Consider the following 24,484-nt stretch of genomic DNA (forward strand, 5'->3'; position numbering starts at 1 on the left):
AATTGCCAACAAGCATCAAAGGTTCTGGATCTAGCAATAACAGCAGGTGACAAAATGGCATATCCATTCCTCGTTGCAACTATTAAGTCTTCTCTCAACAATTGGGTTACTATTACTGGCCAAGCGGATTATGATATCAAATCAGTGGCAAATCAGGCTCTATCCCCCACAACTAAAATTGTTTATCATGAATTATGGTCGCTACAGAAACTCAGAAAAAAATAATCTAAGTTTTGTTAACCATGGACTTTGAAAAGAAGAGTCATATGTTAGAACAACTAAAATATAAAAATTGCTGACAATTTCCTTGTGCCTCATCGAATGTTTTTCTCTCTCTCTCTTTGGGCACATCATTTTATCTTAAGAGATTGAAAATACACAAGAATCCTGACTATAATGTGGCTCCTACCCACAAAAGTGCAATTTGCAATGGTAGATGAAAAATGATATCACTGCATATTATTATCCGAAATGTATTTTACAAACTTTGACTATACCAAAGGCTGCAGGAAGTTCAATAACCGTTGGCCATAGATGAATTGTTGTTTATTAAGCGATGATGAAACGCAAGCATTGAACAATACTGACAGATGTGGTTTCAACGACCACCAACCACTGCTGCTGTCAGATCAATTATATGTCAGGGTATTAAGAGACGGGTACGCTAGGGGTACCAAGATCATCTAGTTAGGCACAAAACTTGGACTGTGACCTGATCTATATCAGGGATGAGCCTGGGGTAAAAAAATATCACGGAACTTTGCAAAAATTGCGGTATAGGCTCCAGTTTGCATATGCTACAGTGTGTTAGGATAATAGTTTTTGTCCCCAAGGTAGAAAAGAAATCACGGATGTTCTGCGAATTCGCAGAAAAAGCTCATGCCTGCTATATACATCTATAGTGAACAATAGCAAGTCAAGAGCAGAGTATATATTACATATTTATTAGCTGCAGAAGGGATGCGTAGGGAGGGGGGCAACCGAAGGTCATTAATAGAACATAACTTTAGCATCTACAAATATCAGCAGTTTTGTTAACCTTGGTAATTAGAAATGAGATCAATATTGCTATATTTCTTCAAATTTTGGGTAATACTATAGACAAAAAAAAACTGTGCTTCAAACTTTTAAAGATCAATTAATTTATCTGCTTGCAGTTCTACCTTGGTTAAATTCCCATCCTTTTTTTTCAAGAAAGATGGCATAGTTGTTGATGGACTACTCTTGCATCGTTTATAGTTTTGCTACCAGACAAATCTCTCTACAGGTGATATCACCGATGCTACGATCGGTCACTGACCTCATCAGTACTTGTTTAAAAAAAGAGTGGGGTACATGAAATGAATTTGGAGTTTTTACCTCTCTCTTCTCTCCTGGAATTTCATATTCTTTCTGCTCCTGTGGACAGAAATATCAACCAATACAAACTGTAAAAAAAGGAAACTTTGCAGATACCATCAGGGAGACATTTGGATTTGGTGCAATATTAAGGAGAGAAATGCACAGAGAGTGGCAGATTCTGTACTTTATATTTTGCTGTGTATGGTTGCAACTTCTCTTGTGGGTGATATCTATTGTCCGGACATTGCAAAACCCCAATCTTTTTTCTTTGTCTTTACAGAAGGAAAGTATTGGTAGAATATTTGTTTCTCAGCTGCTAAATACTTTAATGCTTAAATATTTATCTAATTCAAGTAAAGGAGATAGACAGAGCAACACCATTCTGCAATATTGTGAAGAATCTGATTGCAAATAAGAATTGTTAACATATTGTATTTGCCAAAGATGATATATGGAAAGCCAAATTTTTCATGAAATTCCTTCTCTGCTGTTTTCTTGGTTGTATTGATTGAAACTGGGGCGTAATCTCTGGTTTAAAGGGTATGCAAGGTTCTGTGGCTTCTGACTGAGCCCCTCAATCCCCCCCATAAAATTCAAAAAGGCATAATGGAAAACAAAAAATCCTACCTTTACATGCTTCTCAATTTGTTCATCAATGTCCTGAAAATGGAGGAAAAAAAAAATACTTCAAGAGAAGACAATTCCTGCCAGTTACCTGTCAAAGTATATATTAACCCAATTTAGAATTTGTTTCTAATGTAGGTATTTTCACAAAATTCAGCTTCAGTAAGTTTTGAGCTCTCTAATGAACTGACTTTGTCTATCCATGAAACAATATCCCAGCATTTTTCATTCCTTTTCTATTCGTATCTCATTCAGTTCACAATAGGAATAAAAAGATGCCCTTTGCTGTTTTTAGAACTGCCATCATATAAACTCAATGATTTTTGCCAGTTAAAGATTGAACAGAAATAACTTGAAAAATACCTAAAAAAAAAAACAATTACTTCTACGCAAACTATCTTGTAAATCTCTTATCAACATCTCACAAGAATCTTTTCCTCCGAAGAACGGAGAAAGAATAACTGTTTCACCGATCGGCCATTTTTATACACAACTTGATGTCAGGTTTCACATATAAACTAAAAGTGTGTATTGAGGCATTCTCATTCTGCAATTGGTTTCTTTCTCCAAAGCCAGATGAGAGGTTTTTTTAAAGCATGAAGAGGAAAAGCACATGAAAAATATCTTTTTTAATTTAAGGTGAAAGAGAGGGCTGGTTTGGGTTCTCATTTGACTTTTTTTTTTCATTTCATGCAAGAGCTCTATCACATTACCATTTCTAAATGGTCATTTCTTTTATTAGTCTTACAGTATACATGATGAGTGAGGGGCTGGACACACAGAAGGGGGACATGGGGACATTAATGACCACAGAGTGATTACAGAGAGGGTTAATTGGATTACACATGAGAGAATAATAAACACAGGTTACAGCAGATGTACAGAGACAGCCTTTGTCGGGAGAAAAGAAAAAGTATATTAAACTTGACCGCAAAGCATAATTATAAAGTAATGTTGTATTGCGAATTTATAACTCCCCCCCCCCTCCCAATAAAAAAAAACTGGTTCATTGGGAATGTCATGAAGAGACTGATCATTCCGACTCCACCATAAAAAAATAATAAAATCAGCAGCTCCAGAGCAGACAGTTGCATATTCAATTGTAAGAAAAAAAATCATTTTTAGTCTAGTAAATTCAAATGCAGTAAGAGCCATAAACTCCCCCCCCCCCCCAAAAAAAAATCAACATCAATAAAATATCTACCATATCCTGTTGAAAGGAAACAAGACTATACTTACAGCAAACATCAACAATTCTCAGCATATTTGTTATTTCCTGTTTTTAGTGCCCCCACTCCCCCCCCCCAAACCACCCACTTTTCTGAGACCTAATTATTCATGTTTTATCCTCCAATGACAACTTGCTCAGATTCTAAAACAACATGAAAATAATTTTCATTCATTCATTTTTTAATTTTTTTTATTCAAATTATACCTTCGGAATTGATTCCTTCACTGCTGTCTCCTTCAATTCCTAGGAAACAAGAAAAGATACAAAACATATCAATTGAAAAGTTTGAAACAAGAAAACCTTTCTTACTCTTTGAACAATTTGACCTTTGACAAGAGAGAATGGTCATCACCTTCTTTCAAAACTACCAAGCTTTCCAAGCTTCCAGTAGCTCTCAAATGGTTAACGCTCACATCTACGTTTGCCAACATTTCACTGTAATGATTATTTGTTCATCTTTCATAAACGCTGGAATTTCATTCTAAATTTAACATCATTTATCTTGTGAAATTAATCAAGCGTAAAGTTTTGGTCATTATATCATACAGCTGACCAAAGACCAAAGTATTACTAAAAATTTTTATAACAAAAAATGAAAATCTGAGTGTAAATGGTATAAACATCTACAGAGCTTCCTTCGATGCGGAAGGAGGACTTGCTAAACATTGTTTCCGATAAATAAGGAGAATCCAAGAATATTTTACTTAAGTTTTTAGATAAAACAAATAAGGGTGTTTAGAAATGAAGAACTCACCTCCACAAACTTTTCACTTACTTCAGTCTTGGCTTGATCCTGTAAATGAGACACAGAAAACATTAACTAACATTAGTTACAAGTCTGACATGAACAATATCAGGAATGGGTGACAATGGAAGTGGGTCACCTCTCCCTCCACCCTCCTCTTCCATCCCACCCCCTTACTTGCTCTCCATCATTGGAAAATTCATTCCCAGCATTGTATTACGTCAGTACACAAAATATTCATGGTATCCCTCTCTTTTTCTCAAATCTTTTAAAACTGTTATTGTTATTATTATTTCTTTTTTTGGTCATAAAACATGTACACATGAAACTAATGAAGCTGTTCTTTGGAAATTATTTAAATGTAAATGATAATTGTGAAGTCCTCTCTATAAGGCATACACCTTGTTAACCTTTTCAAATGTTCACAACTATGCAAAAGTTCAAATCCTCTCTACTAGCTGCTGATCCACAAGACAATCTTCCACTGACCAAATTCATGTAATAAACATTTTTGTGACTGGGGTTACACAAAAGGTAGTAAGTATATAATTTTGAGATAAAACAATATCTATCTTACAAGATCACAACCAACTCTAAACTGACTACTGCCTCTTTTTTTAAACCTGTGAACTATGCCACATATATGACAGAGCCATGTGATTAAAGCAGCCACTTGCATTATAATAACACAACCCGTACTTCAAATTCACCAGGCTGCTTCACCCTCAAATCAACTAACCACAGCAATGTTCCCTACAAAAAACAGCTTGACATCTTGCATAAAACAGTATCAACTGCTCATATTAAATCTCGAGGGCAACTGCACCTTCGGCCCCCAAAATTGGTACATTTAATGAATAGGCTAGCCCTATAAACATACATCTTTCAGGGAAATGCTTGATGACTTGGTTTGAAAGGTGTCAGAGTTTCAGAAGGTTAACTAAGTTCTGTTGTAACACTGTTATAAAACTAATTACGAACACTGAAGCCAGTTTGTACTCTCATATATTTGTATGGTCTTAGATATTAGGTCGTCGACATTATCCTGGTAATCGAATCGAATCCTCCTCCGTTGCAACAGGACGAGGGGTTTATGTATATGCTACGATATATAACGTTAAACCTACCTGGATCACATTTTCAAGTTCTTCTGGTGTGACCTTTGGAACAGAGAAGAGAGAGAGAGATAACATAGCATATTAATCATTTCCCTAGCAACAACAACAAAAATCCATAAATTTAGTTTTACAGGTTGGTTTCAAAATGCACATGCATTGTGTTAACTATGAATAATTACTGTTGTTGAATTTATATGACATCAGTTATATCTGTGAAGGCTGTCAGATGAATATGAAGTTGCAAAACTAAAAATTCCATGTACAACCAAAACAAAATCCCCCCCCCCCACAAAATCTAATGGAAGAGTCAAACAGATGAAAGCACAAACAGCAACAAATACATCGGCATGGTAATGGGATTAACATTGACAAAACCTTTCAAAAGAGGAATACAATTGTTTTATTATTATTTTTTCCTTATGAAAATTGGAGGACAAAGCCATATTGTTTCCAAAAAACTATCAGACTGCAAACTAATGTTGTACTTTTTTTAATTTTGCTTTTTATTTATTTATTTATTTTTTTGGCAAATTGGGAGGGAGGCAAACAAACTTTCAGAAAGTTTTATAAATCTTCTTACTTTATAGATGAATCTATTGATGAAACTTTATAGTTATAGATGAATCAAGTCAAGTTATAATACTGTATTTCACTAAACCCAAAGAGTTCACTTAAAATCAAGAGATATTTGTGGATTTATAGGGTCACTGTGTCTAAAATATTCATCTTTAAAGCACTCTGCAAATGTTCTATCTAATAAACATATCTAGGAATTTAATATTTCTAAAATTTCATTTCCATGTTTCCTTTTAATTTGATAACAGCATGCCGGAACGTCCTAGACTCAACTTTAGCTTTCAATGTATCTGAAGCGGTTTCACAAAAACATTGCATTGAACAGCGAATTATGAATCCATTAACAATGTGTCATTATAATGAATACACATGCAAGTGATATGCAAATATACACAAACTTTGCAGGTATGTAAACTTCAACTGAACATTCATATTAAACAGAGTTGACTAAAACTGAAAAAATATATTCATCCTAATGTAACTATTGTTTTGTGATTTCATGCATAAACTTCACATCCACTCCTCATTTCTCTCCCTTTTTGATTCATAACCCTCGCTTCTGATATATATATAATTTTCTGTAATCTTGTCTTGCAATGTAACTTTAGAAAGAATGAATTAACATAAAGCCTTGATATTAAGAAAAATATTATATCTATTTGTTCTAATCGAGTTGGTTCAAACCCACTGGCAATGAAAATCACGACAGTGTTACCCTCCAGCAAATGTATCCAAATCAACAAAATGTTGTAAACAAATTTTTACACAACTGGACAAGTCATAACAAAAATAAAGAAAATGAGAAAACTGAAATGGGGAGCGAAATAAGACAAATTTGTTTTTTGCAAAATACAAAATTGTTGCGAGCAGAAAAGGGGATAGCAGCTATAGAGGGCTACCTCTGACCCGGACACCACTTTCTTGGTGATTATTGTCGTGGTTACGGTTTTAGTTTGGTACTTGGATCCTGTGTCACTATCGATCGAACGAAGCTCCTTACGGGCAGAGAAGTGAAAAGATGGTTGTCAGAAGATTTCTTCGTTCTATTCCACTTGGAAACGAAGGTTTTGTCATCTTTACGATTTAAATCAACACATAGACACATGACCTTGATGGTAAAATGTGTTTTTAAGAACTTACATCTCTACTTTGACGTCTTTTAAAATCTCACGATTGATAGAAATCGCTGTCACACAGTTCTGCCTCGAGTTATATTTTGTGTATTAATTCCTTCACTAAAATTATGACCACATTCTTTCAAAGTCTCTTATACCACTGAAGGCCGATTCAACCCATTCTCACAAAAATGTTACCATTTATTTGCCGGTTCTGTTGACCAAGTTAACTTCATGATGCGTATTTTACCAAAATGGCATGTGTGCTTGCCGAAATCCATAAATCAGAAACGAGCAATTCTTTAAAAGACATTTTTCCTTATTGTTGACATAAATTGTACTTTTGATTTTTTTTTGGCATGTGACCAAAGAATGATATGGAGTGAAATTTCCAAAAACATGACATATAAGAAAAGGAAAACTTGATACCCAAACCATCATGTTTGCATCTGCCCTTTCAGATCTACGATTACTATTACAGATTCAAAATCATGGCCGATGAAACAATCACTTCGCCTATTTCTTTACCGCTTAAATAACTCTTTGATACCATCTGAGCCTTACAAGGATATTCTAGGTGAAAGTTTAGTATCTGACTTAATGAAACGGGAACATATTCTAGAGGATCCTGGTGAAATTTACAATCAATTCCTGCATAGCATTTATATGGAGATATTGATAGTTGAAATTATTTACATTTCGTACCAAACGTGAACTTAAAGCAAACCGGTGTAATGCCATAGTTGAACGCTGCCGTCAAAATGTGTTGTTTTTCTCTATTTTTCACTTTATCTGTTTGACCTTCCGATTGGATAGGGGTCCAAATTTATGGGATGTAAAGTTCACAACGTACCAATGACAGTAGTGTGAGAAGGAAATTGGCCGTCAATTTTAAAGAAAACAACAGAAGACATTTAGTTTCCCACCTATGACATCACACCAGTTTCCTTGAAGTTCACTTTTGGATAGAAAATGTGTCAAGTTTGCAAATATTATTATTATCTCAAAACCGGTACGTAGAAAATTTGGATGCAAACTTCATGTTTTCATCTTTCATTGGTCAAAAATCTTTTTTTTCCCCCCAGACTATCCTCTTTATCCAGTAGCAATGCACTTCATTAGATTAAAAAATAACTGTTTCGTATATTTGCAAAACCTCCAAGTCGCTGTTTGTGTGTGACTCATACTAATATGAACAAGTATCAAGTCGACAAGATTTTCACCATCAAATAAAATCAATGGGCACTCAGTATGAATCAATATTATTTGGTAAAACAACCTATTTGGCTGTCAATCAATCGATTATTCAATCAGCTGTCGATAGATGGCAAATTCTTTTTTGAGAACTTAATATACTTGGTAGGTTTTTGGTAAATTTTTGGGAACTACCCACTAACTGCAACAACGGTGTATTTCTAAAGTTACCTAGAAAAAAAAAAAGAAAAAAAAACCTTACTAGCAATAGTAATCTATAATATCTGAACAAATCTAGCAGATGAATATGAAATATTAAGATAATTAGTAAAATACCTCAATCTCAGCATGCTTAACAGTGACATCATCAGTAGGTGAGCGAGCGCCGGCGTCCTGTCAGCCAAACAACATGCAAGATATAGTGATTAGTGATAAAACAAGAAAAAATACACAAATACTACACAGCAACCTTTAATAGGCAGGCAAAACAAGGTTTACCAGACTAAAAACAAGAAATATCCCTGTTTATCCACAATTGTAAAAATTTGAGAAAAGTGAAATATTCTCTTCAATATCAGTTGCACATATGAGACACAAACTTGAGGGGGAAAAAATAGGTCTCGCAAAATATTTCTATAATGTATTTGAGGACTGTTTAAGAGTATCCCAGAATGTTTTGGCCACTGAGATGTACACTGAATACTTAAAAGGAGCAAGAAACATGCATAACAAAAATTAATAAACAAAATGCATAAACCGGGCTGACATGAAAATAGACAATTTCCTTCATTTGTTCAGTTTTATATTGGTTATGTATCTATCTGTCTATTAATTGATTGATTTATTTCGTTTAATTTTAATATTCTTTCAGCAGTCCAGGTCTGCTGGAAAATCCCATATAAACCAAACAGTAGACACATTTTCTAGCACATACCAATACTAATAAACTTTGATAACAGGATTAGAAGGGCTGTGATGAACATTTTATCTTTTCTTTGAAATGATGGTTTTCAAATATTTCTAGATTTTTTGCCAGAATAAGCTCTTAAGTATCGAGAATTAAATAGTACATTTCATTTTCTTCTTTGAAGAGAAGTTAAACTTTAAAAGCTAAGTAGGAACATATTTAAACAAAGAAACATGTCGCTACTCGATGTGGAAGTTATCCCCTTGTGTTTTTTCACCATATATACAAATTTTTTTTTATGAAGAAAACCCAGAAAGCTCAGTGGTGTACGGGAAAGAGAGGGCTGGAGGATATTGTTTTTTTCACAACAAGTGTTTTCTAAATTATTACAGTCTCTTCATTATTCTATGCGCATCTGTTTGAAATGTGAAACATAAAGCTACTGTCTATATAATATTGTGTGTAATAAGTTTACATACAATTTTAAGGTACAAAATGTATATTTCTTCATCTATGAATAAATTGTTTTTTTACCTTACATAAAAGAAGAAGAAAAACAGGTGGAATTATTAATCTCATCTGCCATGATAATGTCACATGCTCAAATGTGGCTATACATATTTTAGGACATTGAAACTTTAACATTTAAACTTATCTTTGTAGAACAGGAAATATGTTTACTTGAAATGTGTTGAATATTTGGTGTAGAATACTTGCTTATTATTTGTAACCTATTCAAGTCGACATTTTTAAAATCCTTCTTTGAGCTTTTTTTTTCAAAAGTCTGAATATTACAATGAAACCTTTCTGTTCGTACCTTTTCATCTGTAATTTCTTGCTTCAGTTCCTCAAATCCTGGTTCCTCGTCCTTTGTAGTGCCGATTTGTAAGTGTAGGTGGATGGGTGAGAGGGGGGAGGGGTGGTTGAAGGATGTAAAAGTGGGTCATGACGGGTAAGACACGATACCATAATGAAGCGGGGAAAAGGTTTCGTGAGCGTTTTAACGGAAAATGTTAGGAGTAGTCCAGAGATGCGAGAGAGAGAGAGAGAGAAGGCCAATCAAACATAATAAATAATGACATGCACGACAAAAGGGAAGGAAAAAAAGAAGAGAAAAAGTGGTGTTAATATGAAAAACAGACCTTAAAAAAGGTATGCAATCCCAACAGAATGATTACAAGCAAACTATCAAGACTAATGATGATCCCACCAAAAGAACTAAAAATCTACAGCAAGATTCCAGGGGCGGGTCTAGAGCTAGAGGGAACTATGCATCACAGAGGGGAGGGGTGGAGAAGGGGTGTAATGTAGGGGGGGGTTTGCTTCTAAATGACAATGCTTCATCCAATATTTGGTCTACTTCATGTGGGACATGGCATTAATCATCTCCGTGTGAAGGGGTCAGAAGTTTGGGACTTTGAAACTAATAATATATATTCAGGGGAGTCGTACTTTGTCGAGATTATTATAAACCATTTCCGTTTTCTTGGTTGGAAACTTTCTTTTTCTTTTTACTCTTAACTCTGGCAATTTCTTTGACCTTTCGTACACTAATGTCACTTAACATTCCATCCACACATTCGCTTTTTCAACGAAGAAGACTGAAACAGACAAAATGGACATCTAGTGACTATCACGATCAAAGCATCAGCTAAACATGTAACTAATATGTAACGTAAGCTAGAAGCTTCTGCCGGGTATAAACACGCAAGACAAACGCTCTACCGCTAGTTTCTAAAATCTACCACATAAAAATCGGAAGGATCCATTCTTGAATCCATAAAAACTTAAGCTAGGGGCATCCTTATTATTTTTGCAACTTTCAAGAAAGACAAGATGTGAAAAACAAAAGTTTTAATAGGCTAACCAAATGTGTGAAGACCTTTAAGGAAACCAATTTCAAATACAATAAATATTTAAAACTAAGTGGGAAAATGCTAAAATCTGTTATGAAATGAAGGTTTTTAAGTTGTTCTCTAGATATCTGTGTTTTGATAAGTCAAGTTTTCATTTCTATTTCAATTGAAAGTTAGTCTACAGTACACACACAAAGTTCATGTATCCAGATCTTATTCTGCTGGGAATGGGGCTCATACCCTTTTTCCAGTCAAACTTTTGAAAAATGTTCATTTTCCTTTTACCATTACTTTCCAAAAGACAGTTAATTTTGTCACATTAACAACTAACATTTTGAAGAGAGTTAAAAATCCTGTTTTTGATGAAACACAAAATTTCTCATGAGAGGTGACTCCTATTCAATAAATGTGATTAAAGGAATATTTGTTATCTTGAAAATCCATTTCAATTTTTTACTTTCACAACCATCCTAACAGATCTAGCATTTTAACTTCATGTCCAAAATGGTCACGTCTCACTACTTCTTTCCGACAATCATCTCACATTGGTTCGTTGCAAACTCATCAGACGCACATAAGATCGGACTATCAGAGCCAAATTTACAGACGATTTCTTTTTATATGCTATGGAAGGAATTTGTTTTAATTGCAGTCAAAGAAATACGATAGCCAGAGGTGAAGAGTAATATTTTGAAGAAATCAGCATGTACTTTTAAAGATTATAAATGCACACACTGAAGTCTGGAGAAGGGAGCTAAGCTCACACCATTTTTGAGGTAACTATGGGGTAAGCAAACAGTATACATGTATATATTGGTAATATTTGCAAAACAGAATTGAAGAAAAAATGGAGTAGAAATCTGGAAATAGTAGGGGTTTTTTTTCTTTCCTTTTTTTTACGAACTAAGGATGAGAGTAATTTTTTGTATGGCCAGCTAGATAATCCTTCAGTCTTTTAAGGGTGGGGTTTTTACAAATCATATATAGATAAATATTTATGTGAATATGAAGAATGCAAGTCAGCATAGCCCAAAATTAACATATGAAATATATTAAGCCACATGCAATGAAGTTATAACTCAGCCAGGATTATATAACGTTATGGAATAAAATGGGGCAGGCCAAAATAAGAAAGAGAAAAGTTTCCAAAAAAAAATTGGAGGTTGATTAATAAAGACAACAAAACCATATCTCAAAAGCCAAGGTTAAAAGCTGGTTAAATAAGAAGGAAAAGTTAACTACTGTTGGTAGCATGGGTTCACTGATCCAAAATCGCAGGTTGCTATGACGACCACTCTCTACACAGACAGACGAGAAACCAGAAAATAACAGCTACGGTTGCCACACTTCATCACTTGCCGATCAGCCACACGGACACATACCCACACCCAAAACATTTACTCACACAAACACACACATCTCTTTACTACCACAGTATTAACTATGTTCACACCAAGCCTAAGCTGGTTTCTGCTCTATCAAGGTCATTTACCCCTGTAATGTCAATGGTGATGTCCGCAGTCCCATCTTTGGGAGAGTCCAAGTCTCCACGTAGGGGACTATAGGCTGTGGAAGAAACACAAAAAGGATAGGACTTGTTCCGGTTTAGTCACATTTTTACAGCAAAATTTCATAACTGCCCTGAATAAACAAAGATAAAACCAAATATGAAAAATACATCTGCATGCTATTTTCCAACTGAGCGCTGATAAAGCGCCAATTTGTCAACATCCGTCGTCGAGATTTCAACTTACCCTGTCTACTGGTTGTAACTGTTACATCGAGTGGTTTGTCTTCAGGCAGACACTGGTCAACTATATCGCCACGACCAATGGCCTGCAGGGCATCAGCTAATTGTGAAGCTGTGGGTTAACGAGAGAAAGGAGAAATGATACTCTGTAGCAATTATTCCCAGGAAAGGGACCTTTACACTGAGCTTAAAAATGTCCAAATATTATGCAATTCCTTTTACAGATCAAGTACAGAGAATGTACAACAGTTAAAACATTTCCAGAAGATGCAGAACATAATGAAACATGAACAGTAACATTAAAAAGCACATTTTAGTTACAATACATTTGGCCCAGTAGCTCTAGTAGAAGAGTGAAAAAATCAACTCCACGGTAATCACAAATTGACACACAAGGTATTTTCAAGACAATTATGTTTAAAATCTATCTAAGAAACTACAATGGAAGCTTCATAAGATTTGTAAATTGCAAAGATCAAGCAATATCATTTTCACAATAATCTGTCATAACAATTCATATTCACACTAAAATATGTAATCAAGATGTTAGCTTCTCCCAGATTTTTGAAATACAGTATTACAAAAACGAACGACGCATTGTTCGTTGTATCAGATGATACTGGGGTGGGATCACTGGCTATAAGGTATACCAGGTTACTGCCAGTTCTGGTTGGCACCCCAAGCAAAGAAATGATTATATAAGGATTGCCATCAACTACGGGCTGGGACAGCTTGGTGTGTACTTGGTAGGGTGCAGGACTTGTATTAAACCCTGGGGTCACTGGTTCAAGTCCAGTTCTAGCCAAAACTCTTTTCTTTTTTCCCTCCTTTTTTCCAGTTTTTAAAACAATTTTAACTTCTGTCACCATAATATAATAAAAATAATAATAAATTACACTTGTATAGCGCTTAATACAGCGTTTCAAAGGGCTTTACAAAGTAGGAAAGATACAAAGGAAACCAGGGAAAAAAAAAAAAAACTAAGAATCAACAGAAATGTTTTAAGTTGTCTCTTGAAAATACAAAGGGAGGGAGAGTCACGAACGTAAAATGGGAGTTTGTTCCAAAGAGAAGGTGCAGCGACAGAAAAAGCACGATCGCCATAACGAGTGCAGGTATGTGGACCAGGAGTTAACTGCTGGTTGATAAGAGAACTGGTGAAGAATATTGGGAATTGCTCTTACTTGAAGCAGCTGGGCTCTGTCTCTCGGCCCAAAGATGGAGGAGGACAAACGCCTGTTCTGGAAGGTCGTCGTTTTCGTTCTCGATCAGTTTGATCTCTCTGTTGTTGATGCCGAGCTCACGACCCAGAGCTGGCCAATCACTGCCCATCTTATTGGCAACATCCCATAGAATGATTTCGGGTTTATCACCAGTCCCTGGACCTGTCGCAAGGAGGGTGAATGAAATAAAAGATACGCTTGCTTAATAACAAATATTGTCGATCTAACATTCAACAATGATGATCCCAGTGATTGTAGGTTTTCATGCTTAGTAATTCTACATACGCACAATCTTAGGTACAAATAAATGCCGGAATCTTTTATACTGAACTGTGATGTTAGAGAAATATGAACTCAAGGACTCAATAATATCCCTGTTATAACAGCTCTCTTGCGATGCCAAAGCAAACTTAAATGACATTACAAAGAGTACAAATTTGAACATTTTGAAAATGAAAAAAAAAAGATCAAAATTACCTCTTGATGCTTCATCTGGGAATGTATACTTCTTCTTGTCCTTGATGTAGTCAAAGTTAAGGTTACTTAGGAGAATATCCTATGATCAACAGAGCACAAAAATTGTGAAATTAAAAATTATGAATGCCATTTAATGGTTCAGAAATGAAGAGAAAAATATATATATATATATATTATCAAGGATGTACATTGCACAGTTTTGAATTTGCCGCTTTTTTTCTAAGCTATTTTAAAAAGTTTTCTTGAGAACCTGGAAGAGCGGTTTCCTGTGTCTCCTGTACACATCTTTTCTTCTATTGGCTACTTTGGTTTACTTGAAACAAGGTCAACCAATTGGAAATGTTAAAGAATTACTTCACTGGATGAACTTTTCACAGGCCAAGTAGCCAATGTGCATCCCACTTGCATATACAGACACTATCTCTTTAACCGTCTGTGCGATTTGCCGAATGAAATATGTATCCAAGTATGTCTTGGTTCTGCTGGACGATAGTTGGGCAGGTTTAAACCCTCAAATACCACAACGTTTTTTTTTTCGCGTCTACTTAAATGATTTTATATTGTTCTAGATTTCATGTTAAAAGCTACTTAAACAAGAGGGGATTTATGAAAGTAACATTTCAAGGATGAGAATGAAAATACTTGAGGATAAAATCAATGTTTCCAACATTTTATAGAAATAGAAACTTTTGTAATGGATTTTCACTTTGCATTTGGGTACCTGTCTGTATAAAGGGATGAAAAGATAATAAAGTCTTCTAAAGGCTTCAGCACAATTGACTGACATAGCAATGCAAAACAGATTTCTCAAAATTGAAAAAAAAAGAAAAAAGATCACAAGTTAAGAGGAAGACCAAAAATGAAATTAAAAGGGTGCTACCGAGAATTCCAACTTTAGAGGACATGCCACCCCCAAAACAGAAAAGGTTGAAATTGGTAAAGTAAACAAATCGACTGAAGCCATATGTGAAATGGTTATATTGGAGTACATGTGTTTGCCTGTTCTGACACAGATACATATATACTTCGTGTGTGGAGAAATCATAAAGGATGATATTGGGAGGGGGCGTACTGATGTAAAAAAAAACAGGGGATGACATAAAATGCAATTTCTCTCATGTCATCAACTTAAAAGTGCAAATATTTTAGTGGCATTAATGGGTATTTCCACATGAAAGCTACCTTCTTTTCTCTTTTTGCACCCCTGGCAGACCCCAGCAAATTGTTCAATTCACAACCCCCTTGTCTGAGATGATCTCACAACCCCCTTGTCTGAGATGATCCCATCCCTTCCTCTTGAAACCACGTTTTGCTCTGCTTAACTTTATTGAAGTTTGAGCATCTTGTTAAAAGGTTCTAATACAGATCCTCAGGGGTTGTAAATATTACGAACCAAAAACATCACAAATTACACAGAACTGAACAAGTTTATTAATGAAATGAGGTCAAAATCTCAAAACTAAGTTTGTCCCAAAATTGCTCAAAAAAACAGGGCTTGAACACAAATATCATGCATGACACATATAAAAACTGGGTAATATATGGATGGTACCAGCCAGTGTAAAGGGGGATGGGGTGGGGATGGTGGGGTGGGATAGGGGTACCATTCCAGTACCTTATGAGTGAACTCCACTTTAGTCAGAGAATACATCTCCTTGGTCTGGAAGGTGGTTAATGTGAATAATGATAAGAAGAAGAAGAAGAATAAAAAAATGACATTTTATGAGGTCAAAATGCCTTATTATCATTGCTGGAAAAAATTGATCAAGCAGGGGATGGGGAAGGGCATGAATTGTGACTTTAATTTCAGAGTATTTAAACTTCAATAAATTACTTGTCAGCTGCACTTTGTTTAAATTTCCATCATAGTGTTCTCTCAAATGCTGACTAGCATCAACCCCTACCCCCCCCTCGCCCACCCACAGCCCCGCCCTTCCCCAGCATACAATACAGGAAAGGTTGATGGGGATCTGCCTGTTACTATAGCATTGAATAAACAATGTACATAAAGTGTTTTCCTGAGGTCACTGTATTGAATTCAATTCTATCTCCCCACCCCCCGCCACCCCCCCCCCCCCCCAGAATTCTTCAAAAGGTACAGTTGGCAAAGCTATAGCTTCCATTTCCAATGACTACTCCTCATCTATCTTATATTTGGATTCCTCTTTCAATTAAATTAAAAAGACAATATTTGCTGTTTTCTTTTTCCATGTCCATTTGGTCTTGACCTTAAAGAATTATGACCTTTTTAAACTTTCAACATTATCCACACCACAATTGATGTTATTTCATTCTCTATAGATTAAAGTGTTCTAGTCTGCAGTGCCTTTCTATTCAAGAAAGTATAGTTACAAAAAAAAAAAACAGGTCAAAATTCAAACTCAAGCTGTGTCAAATCTAAATCATGAAATAACCCTATCAATGGACACATAACTACTTTAAACATATATTGTTTATGTAACCATGGTTTCATTAACAGTTTTAATGTCACTTATTTTGGAAATATGCTTTATGATTCCTTCATGAGTATACAATATTCGTATACCTTCCATTTATCCATGGTTTTTGCATTCAACAGAACATCTATAGCTGACCTTATGCACATTGGAATTTACGAGAACTTGAATTACCACAGCCTTTCAAATTCTCAGGCTAACATTCATATTTTACTTTTTTAAGATTAAGTCTGGAAATGGTGTTCCTGATTGATATCAATACACTAATTGTTGTAACAATATATCATAAAATTGGTTATTATTATTATTATTATTTTAAACATTAAGCTACAATGATATGCCAAGGGATCTATTTTTGTTTTTCACCCTTCATACATTTATTAATTTTTACATAAGAAAATATGCCCCAAATAAAATGTAAAACGACAATTAAGTTGTACTATTACTCCATGAAAAATTTTGGTCTATCATTTTCACAAACAGAGAACAATTAAAACGGTCTACATATAAAACTGTTTCGGTACAAGATCCCTTCATTTGGTATCAAACAAAGAGTCCACTGTTACATCACAAACAAAGCAAAAGTTATAAACAAATTACAAAAAGCACACACAAACAAATTCAACGACAACAACAACATGATAAACATGAATAAGGAACCAGAGGAACAACAAACAAATCTAATAATTGAAACAATTTTGGACAATACAACTTTTTTGTTTTAATCAGTTTGCAAATGCCATGACAAATTCTTGCAATAACTTTGCTACATTGACAAGCAAAATGGGTGAGGCATTATGACAAAGAACTGATTAACAAAAATATGCTGCAAAATGGTTTTATCAATAATCAATTCCTTGTTTTCTTTGAATTAATTTTCAATCATGAAAAAAAAGAAAGACATCGTGTTTGAACCTAGGAGGACCTAACTTCATATGCAAAAGAAATTTATATCTATCTATATATATACTAAGTGGATACATTCTGCACATTAATATACAAATTTGTATATACTTCTTGGAAGTTGAATGAAGTCCTTGTGTAAAATTTCAGTCAAGTCAAGAGAAATAGTAAAGTGGTTCCCTGATTTTGGTTAATTTTTTTTTGTAGGACTCAGTTTTAAGCTACTGCAATAATGCAGTTCATTAATAGAAGGAAAGGACTAAACTTTTTGAAAATTTCTCTTTGTATGTGTTTAACAACATTCAACTAAAATGTGCCTGGGTGATGACAAAATTTAGGTTTATAACGTTTGATGGAATAAAAAGCCAGAAAGGTGTCTTTGCTGAATGATTTTACAATATGCTTTTTGACTGAACCTGTCAGAAATTGATGTTCCAAAGAACAACCAGCGGCATCATGAATTCTTTCAGATTTGAATCAATTTGAGACAACCCCGTCCCCTGGCCCCTCTCAACTGACTCCCACTCCCCTACCCCATTCTACCAACCTGAGATGAAGATTAATTACACCTTCATATTTATGTTTAAGCAGATTGCAGTCATATTTTATATCACACAACTTGACACGCTGACCTTGATGGAATTGTTATGATATGTAATAAACTATATATATAACATTCTCGTTTATAACTTTTAATGATTAACTTTAGTTTACATGCAACGTTAAACTATCACTGATTGTATTGTACTGGGCAACAACATTAAGAGGGTGGGAGGGAGGAAATATATCACTGATTTGCACGGTACAGGGCAACAACATTAAGTGGGTGGGGGTGGGAGGGAGGAAACATTAAATTATCACTGATTGTGAGGTACAGGGCAACAACATTAAGCAGATGGGGTTGGAAGGTAACATTAAATTAACACTAGTTGTAAGGTACAGGGCAACAACATTAAGTGGGTGGGGGTGGAAGGGAGGAATAAAAATTATCACTGATTGTGAGGTACAGGGCAACAACATTAAGCAGATGGGGTTGGAAGGTAACATTAAATTAACACTAGTTGTAAGGTACAGGGCAACAACATTAAGTGGGTGGGGGTGGGAGGGAGGAAACATAAAATTATCACTGATTGTGAGGTACAGGGCAACAACATTAAGCAGATGGGGTTGGAAGGTAACATTAAATTAACACTAGTTGTAAGGTACAGGGCAACAACATTAAGCGGGTGGGGGTGGGAGGAAGGAAACTTAAGGCACTATGCATATATATTCTTTACTAACAGCTTCATAGTGAGAGCAGAAAAAGCTTAATTTTAGCAATAATGGCCCAATTTTCAAGATCATCAGTGATTTGGTATCTTTCAGAAAGAAAAAAAAACACAAAGGTGTCAGAAATAAAAGTAATATTCCAATTAAAAAAGTCCATAAAAGTCAAATCATAAAATACTAATATAACAGAATATTAATATGGACAATGATGCAAACTAGTTCCAAATTATATTCGTTCTAATGTTTTCGTTTCTATAAAAACTGCATGTTTTCAATTCAATATCCTACTCTTCTTGAAACATCCTACAATACTTGCGACATTTCTACTTTTGAAAACTTTCTGTGTTTTCGATATACCTAAATGCTGTGCAAGGTTTAGGTAGATGAGGTGCGTTTGATAAATATATATATATTTTTATATAGACAAGACCATTAACAAGGTGCTGTGGTGTGGGGGGAGGGAGGGGTGGGGAATCGGACATTTGTTTCATGCAATTGTTACAGATCTATACATCACGATACAATACCTGGTGATACTGTTCTCTCTGTAACAGGAGGTGAAATAAAACAGGTCAAACAAAGTTGAAAATTTTTCCAACACCTTAGAAAAGGGTTTTACAATCGTGGAATTCTTATTGTCATTATACAACACATGTTTAATATTGCTCTCCAAATGGAGGTATTGGCAAACAACATTCCTCTTAGTAACAACAACAAAAACTTGGAACAAGTGGCTTTAAAAAAGAACAATTATTCTTCATGAGCGAAAGGGGAAAAAAAAATCTTAACAACGTTTAATATTTTCGATTCTCGAGTGAATTGTGTCAAAGTTTGATTTATATCATCGAGGGAATGAGATAGTCAGATATTGCTTCTCACCTAACATGGAGGAATGACCAGACAATTTAGTCTAATTACTTGTTGACAATAATTACCACTTTAACCCACCAGAATTGTATTTGCAAATAAGGCTACGATTAGTAACGTCTGCTGGGAGAGCATCAGAGCCTAATAGTCTCACATACTCTATATTTACAAGCTGATACTCTATATTTCATCCTCTCATGTTCAAAATGTTAAACATGGAATGTAGCAAATATACTTGAGTATAATCTTGAGATGCTGACTGTTCTTTTGGCAAAATAAAATTTGATTTTGTGCCTACATAGTTTGTTTGAATGAAAGAGAGAAATTTTTTCTTCAAAGAAACAAAGCCCTTATATGAAACATGCAGTCTGCTTGAATTGACTAACTACTAACTAATAAATATGTACATTGCGATGAAATTTATGCCTCTACAAGAATATCTGGAATTTTTTTTTTTTTCCGCCTAATACACATGTCAAGGGAAATGGGAAATCTACAATGAAGGCACTAACTAATAGAGAGCATGAAAATTCTAATTTTAATCAAAGTTCTACTGGGTGAGAAAAACCAAAAAAAACCTATGCCTCTGTTTTATCTCTCTGTCTACAGCTTCATGCAACACACATTATTGATGGACTAGAATACTAAGCAATGTGTCACACACACATGATAGCTTCAGAATTGAATATTTCAACTTGATAAGTTCAAAACAGTGGAATATAACAAATGTACAGGTTATATTGTTCCTTCATTAATAGAACAAATAAAAGCTAGCAGTACCACAAAGGAATTTAAATGCTGGCGAATTTTGGTTTAAGTCTAAATTTACCCAGCCATAGTGTTGGAAAGCACGCCACATGATAGCCACTGTTTAAAGCAGCCGGTTGCACTTTATATAAACTATAACATAACACTAGTACACTGATTACCAGTTCCACTACATTTTCATCAGCCTGAGCAATGAATGGTTTCCACATGCAGTGTAATATTGGGATACGGCTGGCATCTCAAAGCAGCGTAACTTTTCAAGCTATATTAACACTACCGTAGTTTGGTTCTATTCATCATGTCATGTTTTCTCTGTTTCGGTCAAATCGACTGCGACAATTATGACGTCCTAAGTGGTACCATTCTCCAATTGAACGCAATTTATTCTGGTGGGGTCAAAATGTTTTAATGGTCTTAACCTTCTATTATAATGCGCACAACCACGCTAAGCACGTTCAAGTTCAATGAAGCTTATACCTAATTCAAAATATGAACATTTTCACTCATATATTGCTTCTAATCTTGCAATTTTATTCCCCCCCCCCCCCCAAAAAAAACCAACCCACAATTGCAATCTGTCTTTTGGTTTATACTGAAATAAACCACGACAAAATACTTCATTGGATTTAAATGCTGACATCAATTTGTTGCTGTTTATTTAATGGTATATTTGGGTGTTCCCTACAGGTCTCTCAAAAATAATGAACATTGCCTCTTTATAGCTGAAACATTTTCAAAAGTATATAACCCTTCCAATGAACATATCAAAAAAAAAATTAATTAATAAAAAAAGTGAAATTCTGAATTGCATGTAATATTCAACTGCAACAAAGCCAGTATAATAAATGCAAGAACATCCTTACCTCAAATTAATAAGGACACACATTAGATTTCTTGTTTCTTATGACACTTCATGGTTCCCACGCTTTTAAACTTGTAAATGAAATGGCTGACTTTCTACCAAGACCAAAATACAGCGGCTGACTTTATGGTGAACAATTAAACCTACACACTAAATGATGGCAGTAAGCCTAACAATTGTAACTCTTGCAAATGTATGCAAAACAAATTTCGTTAATTTTGGTGAAGAGGACATTCAAGGGGGCATTCAAACAGCCATGAACCCCAAACATGAGATGCTGCAGCAATTACTTTCCACCACAGTTTGATTTTAATATGCCATTTTACATTTTGTCTCACACTGCTCGAAAAACCATGCTGGAGTAATTCATAACAAAAAGTGTTGAAATTAGGATTTTTCATTTTAATCCCCAAAAAAATTCAAGGAGTGTCAAGGCCTAGCAGAGAGTTTCTACCTGTCCTCTGCTCTCTTAAGAGTTTTTCCCCTTACTTTTTTCTAGACCGCATGGGAACCATGAATATGATGGGGTTAGCAAGACTACAATAAGAGAATAATTACATTGGTTATTAGAGGGTAGTGACAAAAACAATCTAGATGTTAATAAATGTTGACATGACAGTCATGCTCGTGACAATGATTATTAAAGTTGTGTGTTTCGGTAAATTGTGTGTAATATTTGTACACATGCATGCATGTTAGAAGTATTAGTGTGAAGGCTAAAGTTTGATGTAGTATTAAAGACACATTCAAATATGAAAAATTAGTTAACGATCAATTTGACTTTATGTCACTGCTAATGTAACAAGTAAGTTCAAAATTATTATTATTATTTTCCGCCTTCCCCACCCTCACTTCCAAGCTAGAAAATATCTCTTTGCACCCGGAGATTAATTTTTTATCAAATTACTTTTGTCATTTCTCATCGGCAAATCTGTCTTATTTTTTTTTTTTTTGGGGGGGGGGGGGCTTAATATCACATTTTCTCATCATTAGGTTTCTTGTCAGCAAGATTTCAATGGATGTACAATGACATCATGTAAGCTAGGAACTTCCATTCGATAAATTACGTGGCTAGAGCCTGGGTTGCTGCTTAGGTGTTCCTTAAAAACTAGCTATAAAATTTCAGGGCTTTGGTACGGAACAAAAAAAAAAGAATCATTCAAGATTTCTCATGATGTAAAGGAAGCAAAAAATGACGGTGCCAGCTGTATATTCTTTCACCCAATGAAAAGCCTCCAAGACAAATAGATACCTCTTGTTGTGATCAAGTCAACATGCATATTCATGAGTGAGTCTTATTTTCATTGTATGAATATACATAGAATTGTCCAGGGGTGTACAAGATATTCAACCCTCACAAAAAAAATGAACATCACATATCATTAAACTGTTCAATGTGCTGGAAAAATCTCACAGCTAGAGAGGGTTGAAGGAAATATGATGTTAAGAATTATGCATTAACCTTTAAAAAATTGAATTTACCAAAGAAAATATTAATTCAATCAAAAGTTAAACACAAACATGATATGCCACTTTTACTTTAATACAGTATTTTCAGACATGCAAGGAGCAGGATTAAGAATGGGGTGCTTTAAATTAATTTTTTTTTTGCAAACAGATAAAAAGATGATTAATTCAGACGTGCTGTTAACAAAAATGAAAAAAATTAAAACTTGTTTAAAGGATTTGTTACCTCTCCCTTCTCCATTTTGTAATCCTAGAAAACAAAGATCAAATGAATGGTAAATGGCCATGTCTGACCGAAGCACAAATAAAAAGGTCATGCACGATACCAAGGTCAAAGGTCAGCCAGAGACGTGCTTGCCAGACAACAAATCAGATAATGCCAAGAGGGGTCAGAAATAGGGTGGCAGAGAATAGGGGGAACAAAAATTATATGGAGATTATTTAGTGGAGATGTGGAAAATTCATGTGTGATTGGACACAACTGAATCATTCAGACAAAATCATTTTCCAATTGACTTATGCATATCTTTAAAAGGGTCGCCTCAATAACCTAAAAATAGACTTTGAAAAATTAACATGAATGTTTAGCTGGATTTCCTTTTTTTTTTCTTTTTTTTTTTTGTGGGTATGTTTGAATTTCTTTTCTTCAGTTTTGCTTTTGAATGATAGATGGTTTTTAATAACGAATGCTTTTAATGAGACTTTATGGACAGTAAATGATTGTATAAATGTGACTAGATGATACAATCTAGTGTCAGAATTTAAGGACCTTTTTCAGCAATTTTAACTCAAAAGTTAATTAAGTTTCCATTTTTCTATGACCAATATGTTTTGAATAAAATAACAAACTTCTGGAGGAGACCTGTCCAGTTTCTTCAATGTCTCATTTTCCTTCTTACTTCTCCACATATATTTTTTTTGAGGGGGGGGTGGGCTGGGTAGAAGAGGGAGAGAGGTTGGGGTGGATAATGGGTTCCTGTTACAATTGTTTTGAGGAGAAATATTTTTAAGGCAATAAGGAAACAGATTTTTAACCTGAGCTGCATCAATTGTTTAGGCCTAATATATGTAAATAAAAGCTTCTTTTTAGTTTCTGGTGTCAACAGTGAAGTCTTCTTTACAGTAGAAACAAGAGGGCAATCCATGGAGTTGCAGATCTCATCTCCTCTGCCTAATTTGGGTCAATTTGACCTCTGACCTACATTGACGTTTCACCCAGACCCTAAGCCCGTCCTATTTACAAATTTGTCTCACCATTCTCAACATATCGTGCGGTTTAATACCTTTCTCCTACATGCTGACAAGCAGAAAATGGCTAACAACCAACTTTGAGATAATAAAAATGCACCCAAAGAGAGAAAGACAGAGGTGAAATATAGGTGAAGATTTGAAGTGGGGGGGGGGGGGTGGTTGGAGCAAGACCAAGACCTGAGAAGAGGGGGAGAGGTACACTAGGAAAGAATTGAGGGGTGGGGGGGGGGTAGAAGGCTAGGAGATAGCCAGAAAAAACAATTGGAACAAAGGAAGCAAAGCAACCATAAATGTCTTATGGTCAGGTAAGAATACCCAGCGAACCAAAAGCATGCAAAATGATCACAGCTCCTTTAGCATCACTGGAAAAATCACAGCCATTCATTATTCACATCCCGCCTTTATTCCTATATCATTTTCAACTCTGCTGCTTGGGGTGCAGCAGGGGTGATACATGGACCAAAGTTTAGAAAACTCTGGAAAT

The 24,484-nt window shown here is 35.0% G+C and overlaps 1 protein-coding gene across 41 annotated transcripts in view; it reads right to left on the minus strand.

Moving 5' to 3' along the window:
* The window catches only part of LOC139968844 (uncharacterized), a 188,241-nt gene that overhangs the window by 23,663 nt on the left and 140,094 nt on the right, over nucleotides 1-24,484 (minus strand). For 17 of the 41 annotated variants that reach the window (XM_071973368.1, XM_071973353.1, XM_071973346.1 and 14 more), the window contains 15 exons: nucleotides 22,976-22,999; nucleotides 19,313-19,330; nucleotides 15,773-15,817; nucleotides 14,158-14,236; nucleotides 13,642-13,842; nucleotides 12,462-12,569; nucleotides 12,200-12,273; nucleotides 9,669-9,719; nucleotides 8,281-8,337; nucleotides 6,535-6,630; nucleotides 5,069-5,101; nucleotides 3,951-3,989; nucleotides 3,401-3,439; nucleotides 1,969-2,001; nucleotides 1,360-1,398 (listed from right to left, as the gene is read on the minus strand). In XM_071973368.1, the coding sequence (XP_071829469.1) occupies nucleotides 1,360-1,398; nucleotides 1,969-2,001; nucleotides 3,401-3,439; nucleotides 3,951-3,989; nucleotides 5,069-5,101; nucleotides 6,535-6,630; nucleotides 8,281-8,337; nucleotides 9,669-9,719; nucleotides 12,200-12,273; nucleotides 12,462-12,569; nucleotides 13,642-13,842; nucleotides 14,158-14,236; nucleotides 15,773-15,817; nucleotides 19,313-19,330; nucleotides 22,976-22,999 (936 nt within the window). The remainder of the gene's footprint in view (nucleotides 1-1,359; nucleotides 1,399-1,968; nucleotides 2,002-3,400; nucleotides 3,440-3,950; nucleotides 3,990-5,068; nucleotides 5,102-6,534; nucleotides 6,631-8,280; nucleotides 8,338-9,668; nucleotides 9,720-12,199; nucleotides 12,274-12,461; nucleotides 12,570-13,641; nucleotides 13,843-14,157; nucleotides 14,237-15,772; nucleotides 15,818-19,312; nucleotides 19,331-22,975; nucleotides 23,000-24,484) is intronic. The other 24 variants (XM_071973349.1, XM_071973382.1, XM_071973359.1 and 21 more) reach the window with 15 other exon arrangements.

This window comes from Apostichopus japonicus, chromosome 6 (genome assembly GCF_037975245.1).
Source record: "Apostichopus japonicus isolate 1M-3 chromosome 6, ASM3797524v1, whole genome shotgun sequence".
Classification (NCBI taxonomy): domain Eukaryota; kingdom Metazoa; phylum Echinodermata; class Holothuroidea; order Aspidochirotida; family Stichopodidae; genus Apostichopus; species Apostichopus japonicus.